A 20547-nucleotide genomic window follows, 5' to 3' on the forward strand; every position below is an offset into this window, starting at 1 on the left:
CAATAATTATTCCTTTTGCAATTTTGCTGCTGAACATACTCATGACCTCTCAAAACTATCTACAGGATCTCAACCCTTTTCCAAGCTACATCACTGGTTCCAGAATGCACCATGTCTTCTGGTCTTTCCCCTTTCCCACACCAAGCGTTCTATACCCACAGATATTTGCTCCGATGGACTCGGTTGGAAGATAGCATCAACATTTCTAACTGCTGAATGGGAAACTTCCTAACAAGCCATTAATAGTTCAATTTTGACTTTGCAACCCAGCAGTACAAGTGAGACAGTCTGCTCTGATACACCAACCCAAATGCACGATTGTGGTTTGGGTTTTTTCGGCTCCGAGGCACGGAATTATGCCTCAAAGTACGAGAACAATTGGTAGACCATAACAGAACCATACTACGTTGACCATGGATAAGAGTGGCTTTAGTGGCCAAATAGCTTTTCCTTGCTTTAGAGTTTCTCTCTGCCAATCACTCACCAGCCTTCCTGTCCCTGCCTGGGATTTGTCCAGCCTGCAGCATGCCCTTCAGTTTCTCCACCTCAGCCAGCGTCGATGCATTTGCAATAGCATTCTGCAAATCAAACAGAGGTACTTTAATTCGTGAAGCATTTCGATTTCAGAGTACTACCGGTTCAAGTGTTTTGATATTCCTGAAACCTTCAGCCTTTTCACACACACGTTAAATCACTACAATGTATAAGTTTAAGTATTCCAGCTAAAACCTCCATAACAAGTGTATGACATACATAAAAATATAAACAACTATTAAAGACTCATTCCGTATTAGAAAAGTAGCCAGTTTGACCTGGCGTATACCTTAAAAACCATTAACGTGAACAAACAATAAAATACTCAGTGAATAAGAAACTAGGAGAGAAGCTAATATAAATGGGGCTGGTTATGGATGTATTGAAAAGAAGAGCAGGCCAGAATTGACATGGTGAGGACATCAGAAGGATGTTAACCTTTAAAAAATATTTTGATGAGTACTTGAAATATTATAACATTTAAGCATATGGGACAAGTGCAAGAAAATGGGACTTGTTCCCCTTTAGTGGTAATTATTGTCAGTGCAGACTCAAAGGAACTCTTTTGCATTGTATGACTGACTCATAACTAGACATCTAGTGAAGTCACCTGGTGACAGAAAAATTATTTTGTTTATCTGAATTAAAGAACTGCTGCTAATAGGCTAGAGCCTTTTATGGATTGGTTAAAAACATCTGTCCTAAAGGTATCCTCTGAACATTTTAGTCTTTCTGAATTTAGAGTGGCCGTGTGTCTTGACAGCCTGAAAGGAAAGCTGTCTGTCTCTTCTGAGTTACATACAATCCAGAGTGAGTTAATCTTCCATCAGAAATTTCCCATCAAAATAACATCTGCATTTATGAATGCTTATAAAGTTGTGACAAGCAAGTGTTATCAAAGGTAATGTTTCAAAGGTCTATCTGAAAAGAATTCCAGATTGGCTGTGACCAGAATGCTGCTCGTTCAACAGCAACAAAAGCTTTTCAAACTTTATCCTATTTTAAATAAAAATATTCAGACTCCAGCATCTGCGAGGAGCATGTTTGTTTTGTGTTTGAGGGAGTGTGCATTGGTGTTTTTTGTTTTTTTTAAAAAGGGGGGGAATTGTTACACTTTCAAATTACAAATTGTATATTAGTCAGTTTGTTTTATAATAAATCAATATGTTTATTGAAAGAAGTCTAGTCCTTTCATGCTGAGTATAGCAGTAGCAAAGGTAAACAATTGGCCACTTTGGTGATTGAATTAAACAGTTAGATCTGTTATCACCTATGGAGGAGTGGGGCTACAATCAACTGCGCGCTCCTCCCATCCCAGTTATACCAATATGTGCTATAGCTTATTGGTGAGCCCATTGAGAAAAGTGGAAGAGCAAATACATTAAAGGGAGATTAACCAGACAGATAGGAGGCAGAAACATAGTATAAGAAATATAAGAATGAGAGGGTACAAATACCATAATAAACACACTTGGGGGTTTGGAATTAGTCTTGCAGAGGTTTGAGCAGTTAGGACAACCTCTGCACAAGTTGGTAGGTAGTCTCATGGACACTGCATTTAAGGATTGTGTTTTATTATATGAGTGATAGAACATAGAACATTACAGCACAGAACAGGCCCTTCGGCCCACGATGTTGCGCTGACCAGTTAAAAAACAATGACCCTCTAACTTAAACCAATCCCTTTCCATCCATAAACCTATCCACGGATCTCTTAAACATCCCCAAACTAGGCGCATTTACAACTGCAGCAGGCAGGGCATTCCAATCCCTCACCACCCTCTGGGTAAAGAACCTACCCCTGACATCCGTCCTATAACTACCCCCCCTTAATTTAAAGCCATGCCCCCTCGTGCTAGCTTTCTCCATCCGAGGAAAAAGGCTATCACTGTCCACCCTATCTAAACCTCTAATCATCTTATATGTTTCAATAAGATTTGATAATAAAGAATATTAACCAGATGTCTCTCAAAGTACAAGAACTAAATGGCAAGATATCTGGTAATTTGGGTTAATACTTGCAGACTGAACAGGGGTGATCTGCAAAGCATTCACCCAATTTGCATTTGGTCCCCCCAATGTAAAGACGACTGCATCATCTACAGTATACTAAACTGAAAGAACAAGTAAATCATGTTTCATCTGAATGCAGTGTTTGGCACCCAAGACACAAGGGAGGGGTAAAAGGGTGGCTGATGCATCTCTTGTACTTTAATGGGGAGGGAAAAAGCCATTGCAAGTGATTCAAGAGGTATCAGAGGTAAGGGTTCTTTTGGGAAGGGGATGGGAAGATATGTGGTGATGGCATTTTATTGGAGTTGGTAGAAATGGCAGAGGATGATCTGTTGAATGCAGAGCTTGTGGGGTTGTTCTGGGAAGGACAAATTGAGAAATGCAGAAAATGGAACTTGTACTCCATTCACTGACTCCAAGTTCTTGCTGTTTTGATTTTCCACCCACTCAAATTTCAGATCATACCCACTGTGCCCTTTTTTAGGCAGCAGCTCATTGTGATTCTGCTCGTAATATTTGCATCTCCTCTAGTTTCTTCACTTGCTGCATTCTCATTTCTCTTTTCCTAAGATGTTTTTGTCATTTAACCTCCATTTTCCAATCTCCACTTTTCCTGCCTTGTTTAAAAACTGTTATATCTCTAAGTGCTCAGTTCCGATGAAGGGTTAATCTGAAACGTTAATTGCTTCCCTCCCCAAAGACACTGCTGGACTAACTGAATATTTCTAAAGTTTTGTTTCTATTTCAGAGGGACATAGAGAAAGTACATCATTTAGCCACTTCAGCTTGTTCTACCATTCAATGAGATCATAGCTAATTTGTAATCTGGCTTCATGGCCGATGTCCTGCATCTCTTAATTTAAAATTTACAGTTGAACTACTATCGATTATCATTTGCAGAACAGAGTTCCAAACTTCACCAGTGTCTTAAGCGTTTGCTAATTTCACTCCCAAAAGGCTCTAATTTTTAAGACACTGTCTCCTAATTCTGAACTCCCCAACCATGGGAAATAGTTTTTATCTATCCAACCTATCTGTTCCTCATTACATCTTGTAAACTTTGTTGCTGGGTAATTGCAACAGCCATTTTTCCTGAACCACGCTCTCCCCAAGTGCACCAATTCTCTCTACACCCCTGCATCAATCCCCAATGCCCTATTTTCACTCCACATAATAGAACATAAAACACTACAGCACAAACAGGCCCTTCAGCCCACAAGTCGAGCCGATCATATCCATACCTACCAGGCCATAGAACTATCTGTAACTCCCAATCCCATTAAATCCCATGTCTCATCCAGAAGTCTTTTGAAAGACCGGAGTGAGTTCGCCTCTATCACCACCGACGGCAGCCGATTCCACTCATTCACCACCCTCTCTGAGTGAAAAACTTACCCCTAGCATTTCCTCTGAACTTGCTCCCTAGCCCCTTAAACCTGTGTCCTCTCGTAGTGACCATTTCAGCCCTGGGAAATAGCCTCTGAGAATCCACCCTATCTATTCCTCTCAACATTTTATAAACCTCTATCAGGTCGCCTCTCAACCTTCATCTCTCCAGGGAGAATACACCTAGCTCCCTCAACCTATCTTCATAAGGCATGCCTCCCAATCCAGGCAACATCCTTGTAAATCTCCTCTGCACCCTCTCAATACTCACACTCCAAAGATGTACAGTTTAGGTGGATTGGCCATGCTAAATTGACCATTAGTGTCAAGGGGATTAGCAGGGTAAATACATGGGGTTATGGCGATAGGATTTGGGTGGGATTGTGGTCACTACTGGCTCAATGGGCTGAATCGCCATCTTCTGCACTGTAATATTAAAGGATGTTGAGCAAATAAGAGTCAGTTATGATCTAACTGATAGCAGAATAGAGCCAAGGATCCAAATAGCTGACTCCTCTCCCTCCAATCCATCATCTCTGATCTGTGCATAGTAGCACAGCTGCCTTACAGTGCTAGGGACCTGGTTTTGATTCCCATCTTGGGTGACTGTGTGGAACTTGCACATCGTCTGAGTGTCTGCATGGGTTTTGTCCCACAATTCAAAGACGCGCAGGTTAGATGGATTGGCGATGCAAAACTGCGCCTTACAGCCAAAGATGTGTAGATTAGTGGGACCCTTTCACATGTGGAGCCATTGTATGCATAGGTACCTTAATTGCTTCTACTTCGGGAGCAGAAGGGCCAGCTTTCTTCTTCTCTCCTGACAACCCTGCACCTGGTGTGAAACTTCAGAACAAAACACAAATCATTTAGTTATTTATGGGTTCCACAAAAATCTTCTCTGGACCTTTAAAGCCACAAAGCCGAAAAACCAGTGCAGTATCTGATCTTTTCATAAACTGATACATTTCACAATGCTCCACTGAATGGAACATTACTTGAAATAGCTTCCCTCAGAAACACCAAGGCGCTGAAACGCCAGCATTTTAGCAGAATGATCAATTTCGAAAGACTGAACCTGCCCTGCAATTTAACAGGCTGATTTTCACCTGACAATAAACTCCAACCGTGTTTCTGAGGTAAGAAATCAAGTCAAATTTAGTATCTGTATCTTACGTCTTTGTTTTCTTGGTTATATCCTTTGCAAGTTGCGCCCCACGTTTGCCTTTGAACATTCGATCCGCTTCCTGACGTTCCTGTGGCAATACATCACATCCAGTTACAGTCAAACTGATTGACTCTTTCCAGTTGAGCAACATCTGCCCAAATTACACAATTCTTTACTTTAAGGAAAAGGACCAGACTGGATTCCCAGGAATGTATGCCCCTTGTACATATTTAACAAGGTGGGCAGAGTTTCAATGTCCTTTTTCATTAGCAGTAAAAGTGAGCGTGCTGCAGCTCAAATAGGGAAACAGAAAACAGATTGGTTGTTTCTATTGGGGTAAAAGTTGCAGTTATTGCTTGAACTCAGGAAACATTTGTAGAACTATGGAGAAAGGACACAGAACTGTGACTCATTGAGTTGTTCTAGTAGACAGCTGGCACATTCGAAAGGCTGAACAGTTTCCTTCTGTGCTGGAACCTTGAATGAATCTATGCCATGATTGCATGAGGCAAATATAAAACTTGCCAATAATCAGATGTTAGTTAACGTTTACACTAGTAAATCACTTCTGCCCGATTAATGCAACTTGCATAAGAACACTGTACTATTAACAGGGTCAGACATGGCAAAAATCACCTTAAGATGAGATTTTAAGTTAGCTTTGCCAAATCTGCCACAAAACGTGTGGCCAAAATCTATCCTCACAGGAAACAATTATACTTCAGAACATTTAAACACTGCTTCACATGACACATTTAATTCAAGGCACTGAGCATATTTTAAAGTCAACACATATTAAAAACACTTGTCTTAACACTTTGCCTGAATGTTTCATTACATTGAAGACACTGCACAGAGGCAAGTTTCATCCAGTGAACATCCAGTGTTCACTTTATTCCCAAGATTATCTGCATATTTATTCAATAGCTTGACTTTAGGCATTTCTGGGAATTATGTACAAGCAGTACAGAGGGTGGAGACTGCAACATTCCAATGCTCAGAATGCACACAGGAAGCAACGTCACAATCCAGTTATTAAACTTAGCCAAAATGGCATTAAACCCGGTCTCTGATAAAATCAGCTGAACTGACCTTTTTGATTGAAATATTTGGAAAAGCAAAACAGCAAAAAAAAGTTATCAAAATTTCAGTCTGTAATTTTATGATAAATTTGAACCATATCTTGGGTCAGGTGCAAGCAGATAAGAACGATCAAACAATTCGAAACCAGCATCATTGTCTTGAGTGTTACCAAGAACATGATACAGCAGGGCTTTCTGTTGGATGGACTATTTCCAGCAGTTAGAGACTCAGCTCGAGAGCTCTGCAATGAGGAAAAGACTTTCAATGATGCAACTGCAGAGAGACAGTGCAACAACAGCTACTACAACAATCAGGATGGATGGAGAGTAGAGAGCACATGCATTCTGCAGTTCCACTTCATCCACATTAAAACTTTAGGCTAAAATCCAGCCTATCAGACAGATGATATCTTGAGTGGTGCAACCCAGGCTGAGCGTGAACTGTCATGGAGGCAACTCCTTAAACTGCTACAGGAAATGACATCCTTTGTACAATTACTGAGCTGTGAACATTGAGTATGATCACTGCGCAGGACAGAATGCCTGTGTGACTGTACCATTTTCAACAGCAGCTAGGCACTTTCTTTTTTCAAGTTTGACCTTCTTATCAAGTGCAATATTGCACGCAAAGCTGAAAAAGTTGAATCTGATACAAAAGGTCAAAACTGTAAAAATAAACCATTGCTGTACAAATATAGATATATCATTGTGTCAAGCTAAGTTGGACCAGCAGAATAGGTGAATATATAAATATATAATGTTGATATATATCTTGTGTGCAGATACGTGGGTCACCGAAACATGGCAAGGCCAGTTCAAGAATTATTTGTTTTGTAATAAGGGACAGAGCATAGGGACAAGAGTGAATGTATACAAAGCTCCAGTTGGAAGCATTTACAATTTGGGTGTCCCATTATCAGGAAGACACAGAAGCAATGGAGCACCAGCATTAATTGGGATGTGAGGCCTGACACAGGCAAAGGTATGGACCATTCTGATACAGTAAACAGGAATAAATGATTTTCACTGGTCACAGAACTATTATGAGGTCCAAATTTAAGATCTAATAAAAATTTAAGGTAGGTTAGTTGAGAAATCAAACTTTGGAATTCACAGCAACAAGCTCCTGTTGAAGCAGATTCTTCAAGAACTAGAAGCAGTTTTAAAGGCAGGAATACTAAAGACTGTAGGAAGGAGAGTGAGTGAGTAGAAGTGGGAAATAATGGAGAAAAACCCTGATATAGATGTGTTTTATTGGATATTTTTAATCTAGTAGGTTTAGGAAAATTCAATAAAGATGTTCTGTATTAAAGTAGTGTTGGAATAGGGGAACCAGAAGTAGCAGAGATTTTTTTTTCCTTATGCCCATAAATTTCAAAAGAAACACTTGTTATGCTCCTGTCTGCAAAACAATATTCATCAACTACAAAGACTTTTTTTCTAAAATTAAATCCGATTCCACAGAAACAATGTTTTGCAGGTCTGAAGTTGTGACCAGAATGCATTGCTGCAGTCAGTCTAAATCATACCTTCAGCTTCACTTTCTGGAAATCCAGGACTCTGACCTGTGGGACTTTGTGGATCACATACAGACGATAATGTTTCTTGCTTGTTACTGGGTTTCTCAGGAGGCTGTAAATAAACCCAGTTCTTCAATTAAACACATTTGCCTCAAACTTATCTAACTACAGTCAAACCTCACCAAGTGGAAGGGATAGAAAAGAAAGACTTGAATTAATATACCATCTTTTCTGACCATACACTTCAAGAGTGGTCTTTGTTGTAATCTAGGAGTCATAGCAGCCAATTGGCACACACTGTTAATGATGTTCAGAGGGGTAAATATTAACCAGCACACCAGGGAAAACTCCCCATTCTTCTTTAGAACAGCGTCATGAGATCCTTTACATCCATTCAAGCATGGAGTAATGCCGCAAGGAAACAATGGCACTTCTGGACAATGAGTTACTCCCACAACACTGCACTTTGGGATGACTGACTGAGGACAATAAGCTGCAAAATTTACTGGCAGCAAATAACATCTGAGATTCTTGAGATGAGGAATTATGTAGTTTTAGCAAAAGGGTACCATAGTCGTGGGAGGGAATGGCACAGTGGTATGTCACTCAACTAGTAATCCTGAGCCAGAACAACAATCTAGTTCAAAGTTTATTTATTAGTCACAAGTCAGGCTTACATTAACACTGCAATGAAGTTATTGTGAAAATCCCCTAGTCGCCACATTCCAGCGCCTGTTTAGGTCAATGCACCTAACCAGCACATCTTTCGGACTGTGGGAGGAAACCAAAGCACCAGGAAAAAACCCATGCAGACACAGGAAGAACATACAAACTCCACACAGACAGTGGCCCAAACCGGGAATTGAACTGTGTCCCTAGCACTGTGAAGCAGCAATGCTAACCACTGTGCCATCCCCAAATCCCACCAGGACAGATAACACCCAGACCCTGTGCATGAATTTTGAATTGAAAAATGATAATGCTGCATGACTCATAGAAATTGTAGAATTTGTAAAATACTTCTCAGTCACACAGTGTGGAAAAGTTCCTTCAGCCCATTGAGTTTGCATGGACAATAACTACCACTGAAGTCACACTAATTCCCTTTTCCAGCACCAGTCTCATCTCCTTGGATGTTATAATGTCTCAAGTGCTCAAATACTTTTCAAAGGTTGTGAGGTTTCCAGCCTCCATTGCTTTCCCTAGCAGTGCATTCCAGATTCTCACCACCCTCTGATTTTTTCCCCCCCTCAAATCCCCTCTGAATCTCCTGGCCTTTGCCCTAAAACTATGCCACCTCATGATTGACCCCTCAACCAAAGGGAACAGCTGCTTGTTACTCACCCTGTCCATACTCAGAAACTTAGACACTTCAATTATGTCCCATCTCAGCCCTCTCTGCTCTAAACAAAGCAATCCAAGGCTATCCAGATTCTCCGTATAGTTCAAAGGCTTATTACTTCGTCCAAAGTGCAACATCACGTCACTGCTCCACTCATCTGACCAACTCATCTATATTTTCCAGCAATCAACGAACTTCTTCATTATTAACCACCCTACCAATCTTGGTGTCATCTGCAAACTCGCTCATCATTCCCCCATGCTATCATCTAAATAATTTAAGGGTCCCCATACTGAACCTTGTGTTATACCACTGGACACCAGCCTTCTACCACCTCCCATTGTGTCCTAATACTAAGCCAGTTTTGGATCCATCTCGCCAAGTTTTCCTGAATTCCACGTGCTGCAATCTTCTCAGTCTCCCATGTGGGACCCTGCCTTTGCTAAAATCCATATCAACTGCACTTTCCTCATCTACACACGATCACATTTTGAAAGATTCTATCAAATTTATTAGGCATGAACACCTTCTGACAAAACCATGCTGACTTTCTCTAATTAACCCATGCCTTTCCAAGTGGAGATTAATTCTCTTATTCAGAATTTTCTCTAATAGCTTCCCTACCTGACGTGAGATTTAAGTCTGTAATTTGCAGGTTCCCCTCTACCACCTGTCTTGAAAAGTGGAACCACATTAGCCATCCTTTGGTCCTCTAGCAGTTTCCCCTTGGCCAGAAAGGAATTAAAAATTTGTGTCAGAGCCCCTGCAACTTCCTGCCCCACCTCTCACTGGGATGCCATTTGTTTGGGCTTGGAGATCTGTTTACCTTCAAGCCCGTTGGAGTCTCCAAAACATCATTTTGTCTGTCAAATTATGCCAAGATCCTCTCAGTCTCCTTTTCCTGAATGAAGGCCGATGAGAAATATTAACACCCTTGTGGCTTCAAACCACAATATCGTGTGGCTTCAAACACAGACTGCCCCCTGGTCTCTAATGGGCCCTATTCTTTCATGGTTAATTTTTTCCCTTTATCCAGTCTTGAATTGTCCTCTAGGCCACTTCATTGGGCTGTTTCTATTGGTAGGGCAAACAATCATATCCCAAAAATCTTGTCAAATAGACAAGAAAATGGTGCGGGTTCAAGTGCTAGGCCAGAGGTTACCTTAATGTAAATATTATACATTTGTAAATATTAACCTGCAAGCATAGCATGGAAATGACAAAAGGGAAAATCATCCAACAGCCCAATGCTTAAGCTTGCTTACTTTATATCCTAGTAATAAGTGAGAGACAAAAGCAAATACAGGATTGGATGTATATGCTGGAAATATCTCTATGACTGTGTGAACTAAGTGCTTGGGGGGGCATTTGATTGCAGCGTTGTGCTTTGTTAAGTGTTGCAGTGCATTGCCGCAATTGGTACATTCCCGGGAACACAAAAGGTAAGAGCTGGAGTAGATCCTACACGCCCTGAGTCTGCTCCACTATTCAACACAATCATGGGCGATACTCAACCTCAACTTCACTTTTCTACCGGTTCCTGATATTCTCTGGATATCAAGGAAAGCACTCCAGCATAAAAAGCTTCCAAAACTTCATTACAACTTCAGCGAAGATGCTTGTCCTCATCTCAATTCGAAATTAATGCCCCCTTATCCTGAAACTCAGTCCATGTTCTAGATTCCCCAGCCAGGGGAAACAACCTCTCAGTATCTACCCTATCAAGACCTTTCAGAATCTTGTCTGTTTCAATGCGATCACCTCCCCTTCTAAACTCCAGGGAATATAGAATTTACTCTGACTCTCATCATACAACAATCCTCTTATTCGAGGGATCAACTTAGTAAACATTTGCTGCACCACCTCCACTGCAAGTATATCCGTCCTTAAATACATACACCAAGACAGCACTCAGTACTCCTGGTGTCACTTCAAAGGCTGGGACAATTGTAGCAAAAATTCTTTATTCTTACAGTTTATCTTTATTCAATAAAAGCCAATATGCTTTCTGGGCCTGCACACTAACTGTGTGTTTCTTGTACGGGTACTCCCAAACCCATCGAAACATCAACATTTACATCTTATAAAAAGATATTGTTCTTCCAGTTCTACAACTAACTCCACATTATTGTCCACTCAATCTGTTTGTATCCCTTGGCTACCTCTTGTCCTTCTCACAGTTAACAGGGTTTTGTATCGTTCTAGCATAATCTCCCTGCTCATATCTTTAGGCCACAACCACTAAAGAGAAGCATCCCTCATGTCTTCCTATCATGCTTTCTTCAGGGAATTATAAACATTGCGGGTTAGGTTGATTGGCCTTGCTAAAAATTGCCCCTGAGATGCATAGATTAAAGGGATTAGTGGGTAAATGGTTAGGGCCTGGATGGGATTGCGGTTGATGCAGACTTGATGGGCCAGATGGCTTCTTTCTGCACTGTAGGGTTTCTATGATGATTGTTCCTCAGCTTTTTGAAATCATATCATTTGCTATCTATGCCCTTGTCTTGTCATCCCAGTCCTCATACGTCAGTGGATTAAATTCTATTTGATACTTTTGTGAAACAATTATATAAAAAGATAATTTTCTGCCTTTAATATTTAACTCCACACTAGAGACAGGATGCTAGAGTCCTTAAACAGCAGCACCCCAAATGGTGCAGTCAAGTATCAAGGGAATATTAAATCAAATCAAAACAGAACTCAGCAAACGTGATAACTCAGGTACTTTGTTAATGTTCCTAAGAACCCTTAGGAACATTAGCAAAGAGCAATCTGGGCATGCAAAAGTACAGTTGCCTAAAAATGGTAAGGTGATTAAGGAGGCATGTGGCATGGTTGCCTTCATCAGCTGGAGTACAAGAATTGGCAAATCATGTTGCAGCTATGTAAAACTCTGGTTAGGCCACATTGAGTATTTTGTGCAGTTCTGGTCACCACACTACTAGAAGGACGTGGATGCTTTGGAGATAGTGCAAAGAAGGCTCAACAGGATACTGCCTGGTCTTGAGGGTGTTGGCTATGAGGAGAAATTGAATAAACGAGTATTGTTTTCACTGGAAAGACAAAAGCTGAGAGGAGACCTGATAGAGATCTACAAAATGATGAGGCATAGACAGGGTGGATAGTCAAAGGCTTTTACCAAGGGTGGAAAATGTCAATTACAAGGGGGCACAGGTTCAAGGTGAGAGGGGGAAATTTAAGGAAGATGTGTGGGGGAAGTTTTTCATGCAGAATGGTGGGTGCCTGGAATGTGCTGCCAGAGGTGATAGAATAAGTTCAGTTAGGGTATCGTGATCGGCACAGGCTTGGAGGGCTGAAGGGCCTGTTCCTGGGCTGTATTTTTTTGTTCTTATTATCCTATGAGTCTCTCACTCTCTCAAGAGTATTCAGTAGATGAAGCTCAAACTGCTCAAGAGCCTACACAAGGCAGCTTTGGCCCACATATCAAGGCGGTGCGTAGTGAAATATTACATTTCAGGGATGGCACAGTGGTTAGCATTGCTGTTTCACAGCGCCAGGGACCCAGGTTTGATTCCCAGCTTGGTCACTGCCTGTATGAAGTTTGCACCTTCTCCCATTGTCTGCATGGATTTTCTCCAGACGCTCCGGTTTCCTCCCAGTTGGAAAGATATGCAGGTTAGGTGGATTGGCCATACTAAATTGTCCCTTAGGTGTCAGTGGAACTAGCTAGAGTAAATGTATGGGGCTATGGGATACAGCTTGGGTGGGATTGTGGTCAGTACAGGCCCAATGGTCTGAATGGCCTCCCTCTGCATTATAGGAATCTAGAATTCTAACATAACCCTTTCTACTGACTCTTCTTTGGATTCAAAAAGTAACATTGCTTCACCAGTTTTGAGCACAAAGGAAAAACAAGTAAACAGTATTTTGGGCTTTGTTAATGAGGATATAAAGTGCAAGAACAAAGGAGTCATGTTGGACTTGCACAAGACACTAGTTAGATCTCAGCTGGGATACTGTGTACAGTTCTGGGCGGCACACTATAGGAAGGGTGAGAATGCATTGGGGAGAGGGCAGAAGAGGTTTACAAGAATGGTTTCAGGGATGAGAAACTTCAGTTATGAGGATAGACTGGAGAAAAGGGTAAGAGGAGACTTACTCAGGATATTCAAATTCATGGTCAGTAGATAGGAGAAACGTTCCAACTCAAAAGGATCGAAAATGAGACTGCTCAGGTTTAAAGTGATTTACAAAAGAAGCAAATGTGATGTGAGAAAAAGTTTCTTCACACAGAGTGTAGTTCAGATCTGGAACCACTGCCCGGAAGTCTGGTGGAGGTAGGTTCAATCAAGGCTTTTAAGATTACTTGAATAGAAACAATGTTCAGGGGTATGGCATTAAATAATGCTGCCTACTTGGAGAGCCGGTGCAGACATATTGAGCCAGATGACCTCCTCCTGCACTGTAATAAATTTGCGATTCAAACTTGTGCTGCATTCATCATTAACAAATACCAATCAAGTAGAGAGTGATATCTCAAACTCGTTTTCAAAAGCAGTTTTATGATTTCACAGAAATTAAGTAGTACCAACAATCTCCAAGTTTTCCCTGCAATGCAGGTCGAAGCCCTTCCCATCTTGGGGGGTTATAGTTGTCGCTGAGTGACAGCTGGGTACGTACAAACTGTGCCAACTTGCTGTAAGAGGTACGGGACAATGGTGATCTGCAGAAAGCTCTGTTGTCTCACAGAATCATAGAAATCCTACATTGCAGAAAGAGGCCTTTGGCCCATTGAGTCTGCACCAACCACAATCCCACCAAGGCCCTACCCCCATATCCCGACACATTTACCCGCTAATCCCCCTAACCTACACATTTCAGGACACTAAGGGCAATTTTAGCACGGCCAATCAACCTAACCAGCACATCTTCTGGTCGCCTCACTATAGGAAAGACGTAGAAGCTATTGAAAGGGTACAGAGGAGATTTACAAGGATGTTGCCTGGACTGGGAGGCATGCCTTATGAAGCTAGGTTGAGGGAGCTGGGACTCTTTTCCCTGGAGAGACGAAGGTTGAGAGGCGACCTGATAGAAGTTTATAAAATGTTGAGAGGAATAGATAGGGTGGATTCTCAGAGGCTATTTCCCCGGGTTGAAATGGTTGCTACGAGAGGACACAGATTTAAGGTGCGGGGAGGAAAGTACAGAAGTGTTGTTAGGGGTAAGTTTTTCACTCAGAGGGTGGTGAGTGAATGGAATCGGCTGCCGTCAGTGGTGGTGGAGGCGAACTCGCTGGGGTCTTTTAAAAGACTTCTGGATGAGTATATGGGGTTTAATGGGATAGGGGGTTATAGATAGGTCTATAGATTGGTAGGTGTTGATGTGATCGGCGCAACTCGTGGGCCGAAGGGCCTGTTTGTGCTGTAGTGTTCTATGTTTGATCTCCTTAGTCCCACATTCCACCCACAGCAAAGAAACTTTGCCCTGAAGCCCGCACTAGAACCCAGTGATCACTTCCTACCTGGGTTTTTGTAGAAGAGTATGCTGCTGTCACTGTGCTCTAGGTGAGGCCTCACAAAGCTGTACTTGCAGTCAAGGTATCAGTGGAAAGCTTAGCAGTTGCACCAGCCTTGCTGATAGGTTGGTGTTGTTGCAGGAGAATAAATGCAGCAACAATTACTAGCACTGCCATCTTAGCATGGACAGTGGCTGCGTCCAGCCAATGCAAGGCCAGGTGTTGCAAACCTCAACCTGCTCCCAGCTTTGGTCACTTTGGAAGTGACAGCAGTGAGCGAAAGCGAGCAGATCTACAATCCAAAGCTGGAATTCTGCCATTTGGCTGAAATTTTTCAGCACTATGCATTTATTTTTGTGCTCAGGTCCTGGTGTGAGATTTGAACCTATAAACTTTCGGCTCAGTCCAGAGTGCTACTCACTAAGAACACAGCTGGCATAGAACTAGCCTGTAATACAATAAGGCAACAGCTTTGTAATGGTTCTGCAACATTGAGATGGAGGATGTAGAAAGCTACAGTAAAAGAAATGTACAGAAACCATGAATGTACAGTACTCAATCCAACAAAGCTTAGAACAAATGGTGAGAATAATAGCGAAACTTAAACATCCATTGTTTTGTACTGTGAAAGCATTTAATGTAATTATAAGTTAGTGCATGGACTAGATCAGGTCATTAGAATACTGTAGGCCAATGTGGAGTAAGCAGGATGCTTGTTCAGTTTAAAGGAATTTAACCAAAGGAATTGTGTGGGAAGAATGTCCTGTAAAGTGTATGTGATGTAACATTGCCATCTACTGGTCTCAGAATTTCAGGAAAAATCTCCCTAATGGATTAAATTGGCGATCTGGCACAATTCCATATTACCTCAGTCCTACGTGGAGGCCCCGTAACTTTAGAACTTTATTTCACTGTAAGAAATGTCTTCCTTGAACCTGTCAACCAGTAATTACAGGTTTTATACAATTTCAGCTTCTGGCAGATACCTCACACAGTGGAATAGCAAATGCATTCATAAACACAGGCTAATTACAGCACCATGCTTACCCTAAATACTGACAGTCATCACCAGCAAAAAACAGATTGAGAAAACCTGTGACAGGGGCTGTTCCACTAACATCATGCCTTGACCATATTCTCATAGAAACAACACTCACCTCAGGAATGTAAGGGTCTTGATAGTTGAAAGTGTGTCCAGATCTCCCTAGAGGGACAGAAGAATAATATTGGAACAGTTCACAAACAGGCTACAGTATTTTTATATGGGGCAAAAGATGAATCAGGGGAACTGAAAAAAGCTATACTGACTAGCTGCTACACATAGGAACAGGGAGAGGCTATTTAGCCTAATGAACCTGTTCCACCATTATACTAGACCATGGCCAATTACCCACCCTGATTCCATAACCCTCAATTCCCTTGCCTTGCAAAAACATCAATCCCATTTTGGAAATTTTCTATTGCCTTCCAAACTGAACGACAGATTTTTGTTGGAAGGCTCCAGATTTTCATCATGTGATGAAGTCTTCCCCACAATAGCCTGGCTCCCTTCTTCTGGATTCCTCACCCGAGGAAATATGTCTCCAGCATTGCTGAAGAGAGATGTTTTTGGAGCTTTTACATCTTGCGCTCCTCGTGGCAATTTGCAAGAATAGCAAAAATTTTAAAGTGAACAACAACTTTTACTGCATGAGAAGAGTGATTGATTGGCAAATGGACTCTGACAGAGGCACTGCACTTGTTACTGATAACAGACAGTAAAGTACCGAGCTTTGTTTAAATTCAAACATTGCAGATTAACTCTGATTGGTTCATTCCCCAGGATAATGCCTTGACCAGAGAATGGCTGGCACCTAGTTTGTTTAGTTGAAAAAGGTGCAATATATCTACATATTCAGCCTACAATAAAAGGGGCCATGTGTGTTAATATATGCTGCTTTGAGTAAGTAATTGAGCCACACTGCAAGCCTGACTGATAATATTACATTGCGCTAAGCATTAGACTGATTACCATTCAGGACTGAATACCCAATCACAGAGTCGTCACATCTAATATGTTGGATATTATGTTCTCAATTTTACACACGTGGATTAGTTGGATACGGTCAGTATTTGACCTGTGCATACAGCTCAAGGCTCTTTGATATGATATGCCAATCTTTGGGACCTACAACCCACATACCTGGCATCACTGGCACAAATTCACCACATTGCTCATTTGTGTGATAGGCAGAGTGTCTTTTTGACTTGATGGCTGCATCTTGTTAATAGTGAATGCCACTCAGCTACGGTGCGGCTGTGGTGTGAAACAGCTAGCCGTTTCACACCACAGCCACTTGAGCAATCTTTTGCTCAACATTGTGAGACAAGTTACCCTTCCAGAGTGACCTCAGCTGGACTGGGCATTTTTCAGGACCAAAGCGGACAGCTTTACGCCTGTTCACAATGTACGGTGAACAATAATCAGATCAGGAGAGCCATTATCCCACAGGTGTTTGATGTACCTTATTTCAGCATCAAACTTCCAGTGAACAAATAGCTCAGGTCATGCTTACATGGGCACTGGACAACCTTATAGCATGTGCAACTGTAGGAATCCCAATGCATGTACTGACCAGTGAAGATGGTCAATCGTAGAGAACCCCCTAAGCAGATTTCTCAGTCAGCGTGTCAAGGAAAGGGAGTTCATTCTCTGTGCCATTTCAAAGGTGAATCCAAGTGAAAGATGGAGTCCATTAAGAGGTACAAGAAACATCTTACACCTAGCTGCAGATTTAAATACAGCAAACATATCTACACATGGTAAGTATGCAAGAGGTAGGAGGTTAATTGTCATTCCATCGAAGACTCCTCTCTCGTGGAACTTACAGATGTAGCAAGAACTGAGCCTAAAGACAATCCCATAGCAACACCATGTCTTTGGGTATACATGGTGTCATTAAAACTGATTATGCAAGTTGCTGAGTTCATAAGTTTGATGAATACTGATTCACACAATGGTGATGGGTCTAGATCTTCACGATATCGTGCCTTGGTACATACGTCTATGGCTCCCTCGAGCAGTACATTGGCGAATAGGCTCATAACATCAAATCAGCATTTGGACACAGCAAATCTATATGCAAACTCTGTGTAGACTTTGCAAATGGGAAGGCATCATTCACAGTTTGCAGAAAACTTGCTCAAAATTGACTGCAGCAACTCAATCATTTGGCCGATTCATGTTGTATTGAACCAGTCATTTATAAAATAGGGTGTAAAGGTACATCACTTCTGTATCTTGGACAGCCCATACAGGTGTGCACTGTAAGCTGTGAGGCCAAACCCTGCCACGTACATTACCCGGGAATTATTTGTATGTCTATTTATATGTCTTGACATCAAGATTCACAAAAGCCAACTTCAGAACTACCGCAATCGATAGTGCGATTAAAACAATCAAATTTTCCAGAGTGCATAAACTCAAGGCTGCGCTCATTTTTATTTCCAAAAGAATTGATAATGTTAAAATGAGACAGTACCACGATTGAGCAAGCGATGATACAAGATGAGATTGAAACTGTGCCCTACACTCAAGTTTGATCTGAGGAGCACAAATTCCTTTCATTATTTGATTTGATCTGTTTTTGCCACTGCATTGCTTCAATATCATCTGGATATAAATTGTTCCATTGGAAAGACGCACCATGGGTTCATGAAGGGCAGGTCATGTTTGACTAATTTGGTGGAATTCTTTGAGAATATGACATCTGCGGTGGATAATGGGGAACGGGGAACCTAAAGAGGTGATTAATCTGGATTTCTAGAAGACATTTGAGGAGGCGCTGCACCAAAGGCTGCTGCATAAGATGAAGATGCACGGTGCTACAGGTAATGTATTAACATGGATCGAGGATTGGTTAACTAAGGGAAAGCAAAGAGTGGGGTAAGTGGATGTTTCTCTGGCTGGCGATCAGTGGTGTGCCTCAGAGATCAGCGTTGGGGCCACAATTGTTTACAATTTACATAGTTAATTTGGGGACCAAGTGTAGTGTGTCAAAATTCACAGATGACACTAAGATGAGTGACAGAGCAGAGGACACTAAGTCTGCAATGAATATAGGTAGATTAAGTGCGTGGGCAAGTGTCTGGCAGATGGAGTACACCACAGTCATCCATTTTGGTAGGAACAACAGCAAAATGGACCATTATTTAAATGGTAAAAAACTGCAGCATGCTGCTGTGCAGAGGGACCTGGGTGTCCTTGTGCATGAATCATAAAAAGTTAGTTTGCAGGTTCAGCAGGTGATTAAGAAGGCAAATGGAATTTTGTCCATTGTTGCTAGAGGGATGGAGTTTAAAAACAGGGAGGTTATGTTGCAGCTGTATAAGGTGCTGGTGAGGCTGTGCCTGGAGTACTGTGTACAGTTTTGGTCTTCTCACTTAAGAAAGGATATACTCCCCTAGAGGGGATGCAGAGGAGATTCACTAGGTTGTTTCCAGAGTTGAGAGGTTGGCTTAAGAATGAGGGGAGATCTCATTGAGACGTATAAGATGATGAATGGGATGGATAGGATAGAGGTGGAGAGACTCTTCCCGCTCAAAAAAGACAGTAGGACTAGGGGGCACAGCCTCAAGATAAAGGGGGGGCGGTTTAGAACGGAGTTGAGGAGGAACTTCTTCACTCAAAGGGTGGTGAATCTCTGGAATTCTCTGCCCGTTGAAGTGGTGGAGGCTGCCTCACTAAATATTTTTAAGACGCGGGTTGATGAGTTTGATAAGAGAGGGGATTAAGGGTTATGGGGAGAGGGCGGGAGGGTGGAACTCAGCCGCGACAGATCAGCCATGATCTTGTTGAATGGCGGGGCAGGCTCGAAGGGCCAGATGGCCTACTCCTGCTCCTATTTCTTATGTTCTTATGAGGGAAGACCAAGTAGACTGGGGCTATACTCATTGGAATTCAGAAGAATGAGGGGAGAACTTATAGAGCATACAAAATTATGAAGGGATAAACAATACCTGCTAAAAACACACCCACAGTGCAAGCTTACTTAAATGGAAGAGGTTTGACAATGCAATTAACCTTAGCAGCATCAACTTATTCAGAGAAAATCATGTTTAACAAACATGCAGGAGTTTTTTTGAGGGGGTAACAGAGAAGGTTAATAAGGGTAGCGCTGTTAATAAGATGTATATGGATTTTAAAAGACATTGATTCAGTGCCATACACAGCCATTTGTGTGAGCAAAATTCAAGCTCATGGAATAAAAGGGAAAGTAGGCACTTGGATAAGAAATCGGCTGAGTGATTGGAGGAAGGTTTGTAATCCCCAGGGGTCAGTGTTGGGATCCTTGTTTTTCCTGTTATTTATTAATGACCTTGACTGTAGTGTGCAGGGCATGATTACAAAATTTGCAAAGGATACAAATATTGAAAGCATTGTCAACTGTGATAAGGAGAGTCTTGAACATGTTGGTGGATTGGGCAGACATGTGGTAGGTGTAGATCAATGCAGGGCAGTGTGAGGTGATTCACACTGGCAGGAAGAATGTGGATTTGGTATAAAGTAAAAGGAGAAAGGTGCATAAGTCATTGAAGGTTGCAGGGCATGTTAAGAAAGCATCTAATGAATCATATGGTATCTTAGATTTTATTAATAGGGACATTGAGTACAATAGGTCGTCATGTTGAACTTGTATAACACACTAGACGTCTTCTGGAGACTAGATCTGGTTCTGGGCGATGCACTTGGTGGAAGGATATGAAGACATTGGAGAGAGTACAGAGAAAATTCACAAGAATGATTCCTGGGATAAAGAATACATTGGAGAGATCAGGACTGTTTTCCTTGGGAAAAAGGCAGCTGAGAAGAGACTTGACAGAGGTATTCAAAATCCTGAGGTGCATGGATAGGGTAGAAAGTTCCCTCTCAAGTGAGCATCAAGAATTAAAGGGAACAGATTCAAAAACGAATAGTGAAATATGTGAAACTGACTTCTCCAAACATATGGTGGCAGCTACAGGGCTCACAGCACCAAGGACCT

The 20547-nt window shown here is 41.7% G+C and overlaps 1 protein-coding gene across 1 annotated transcript in view; it reads right to left on the reverse strand.

The window, feature by feature from the left end:
• The window catches only part of snrpa1 (small nuclear ribonucleoprotein polypeptide A'), a 40416-nt gene that overhangs the window by 11203 nt on the left and 8666 nt on the right, over positions 1-20547 (reverse strand). Inside the window, exons 4-8 of the mRNA XM_080213988.1 lie at positions 15682-15728; positions 7713-7815; positions 5110-5189; positions 4704-4779; positions 485-578 (exon numbers count right to left, since the gene is read on the reverse strand). Coding sequence (XP_080070114.1) covers positions 485-578; positions 4704-4779; positions 5110-5189; positions 7713-7815; positions 15682-15728 — 400 coding nt within the window. The remainder of the gene's footprint in view (positions 1-484; positions 579-4703; positions 4780-5109; positions 5190-7712; positions 7816-15681; positions 15729-20547) is intronic.

This window comes from Carcharhinus amblyrhynchos, chromosome 28, assembly GCF_965287045.1.
Source record: "Carcharhinus amblyrhynchos chromosome 28, sCarAmb.v2.hapA, whole genome shotgun sequence".
NCBI classification, from domain to species: domain Eukaryota; kingdom Metazoa; phylum Chordata; class Chondrichthyes; order Carcharhiniformes; family Carcharhinidae; genus Carcharhinus; species Carcharhinus amblyrhynchos.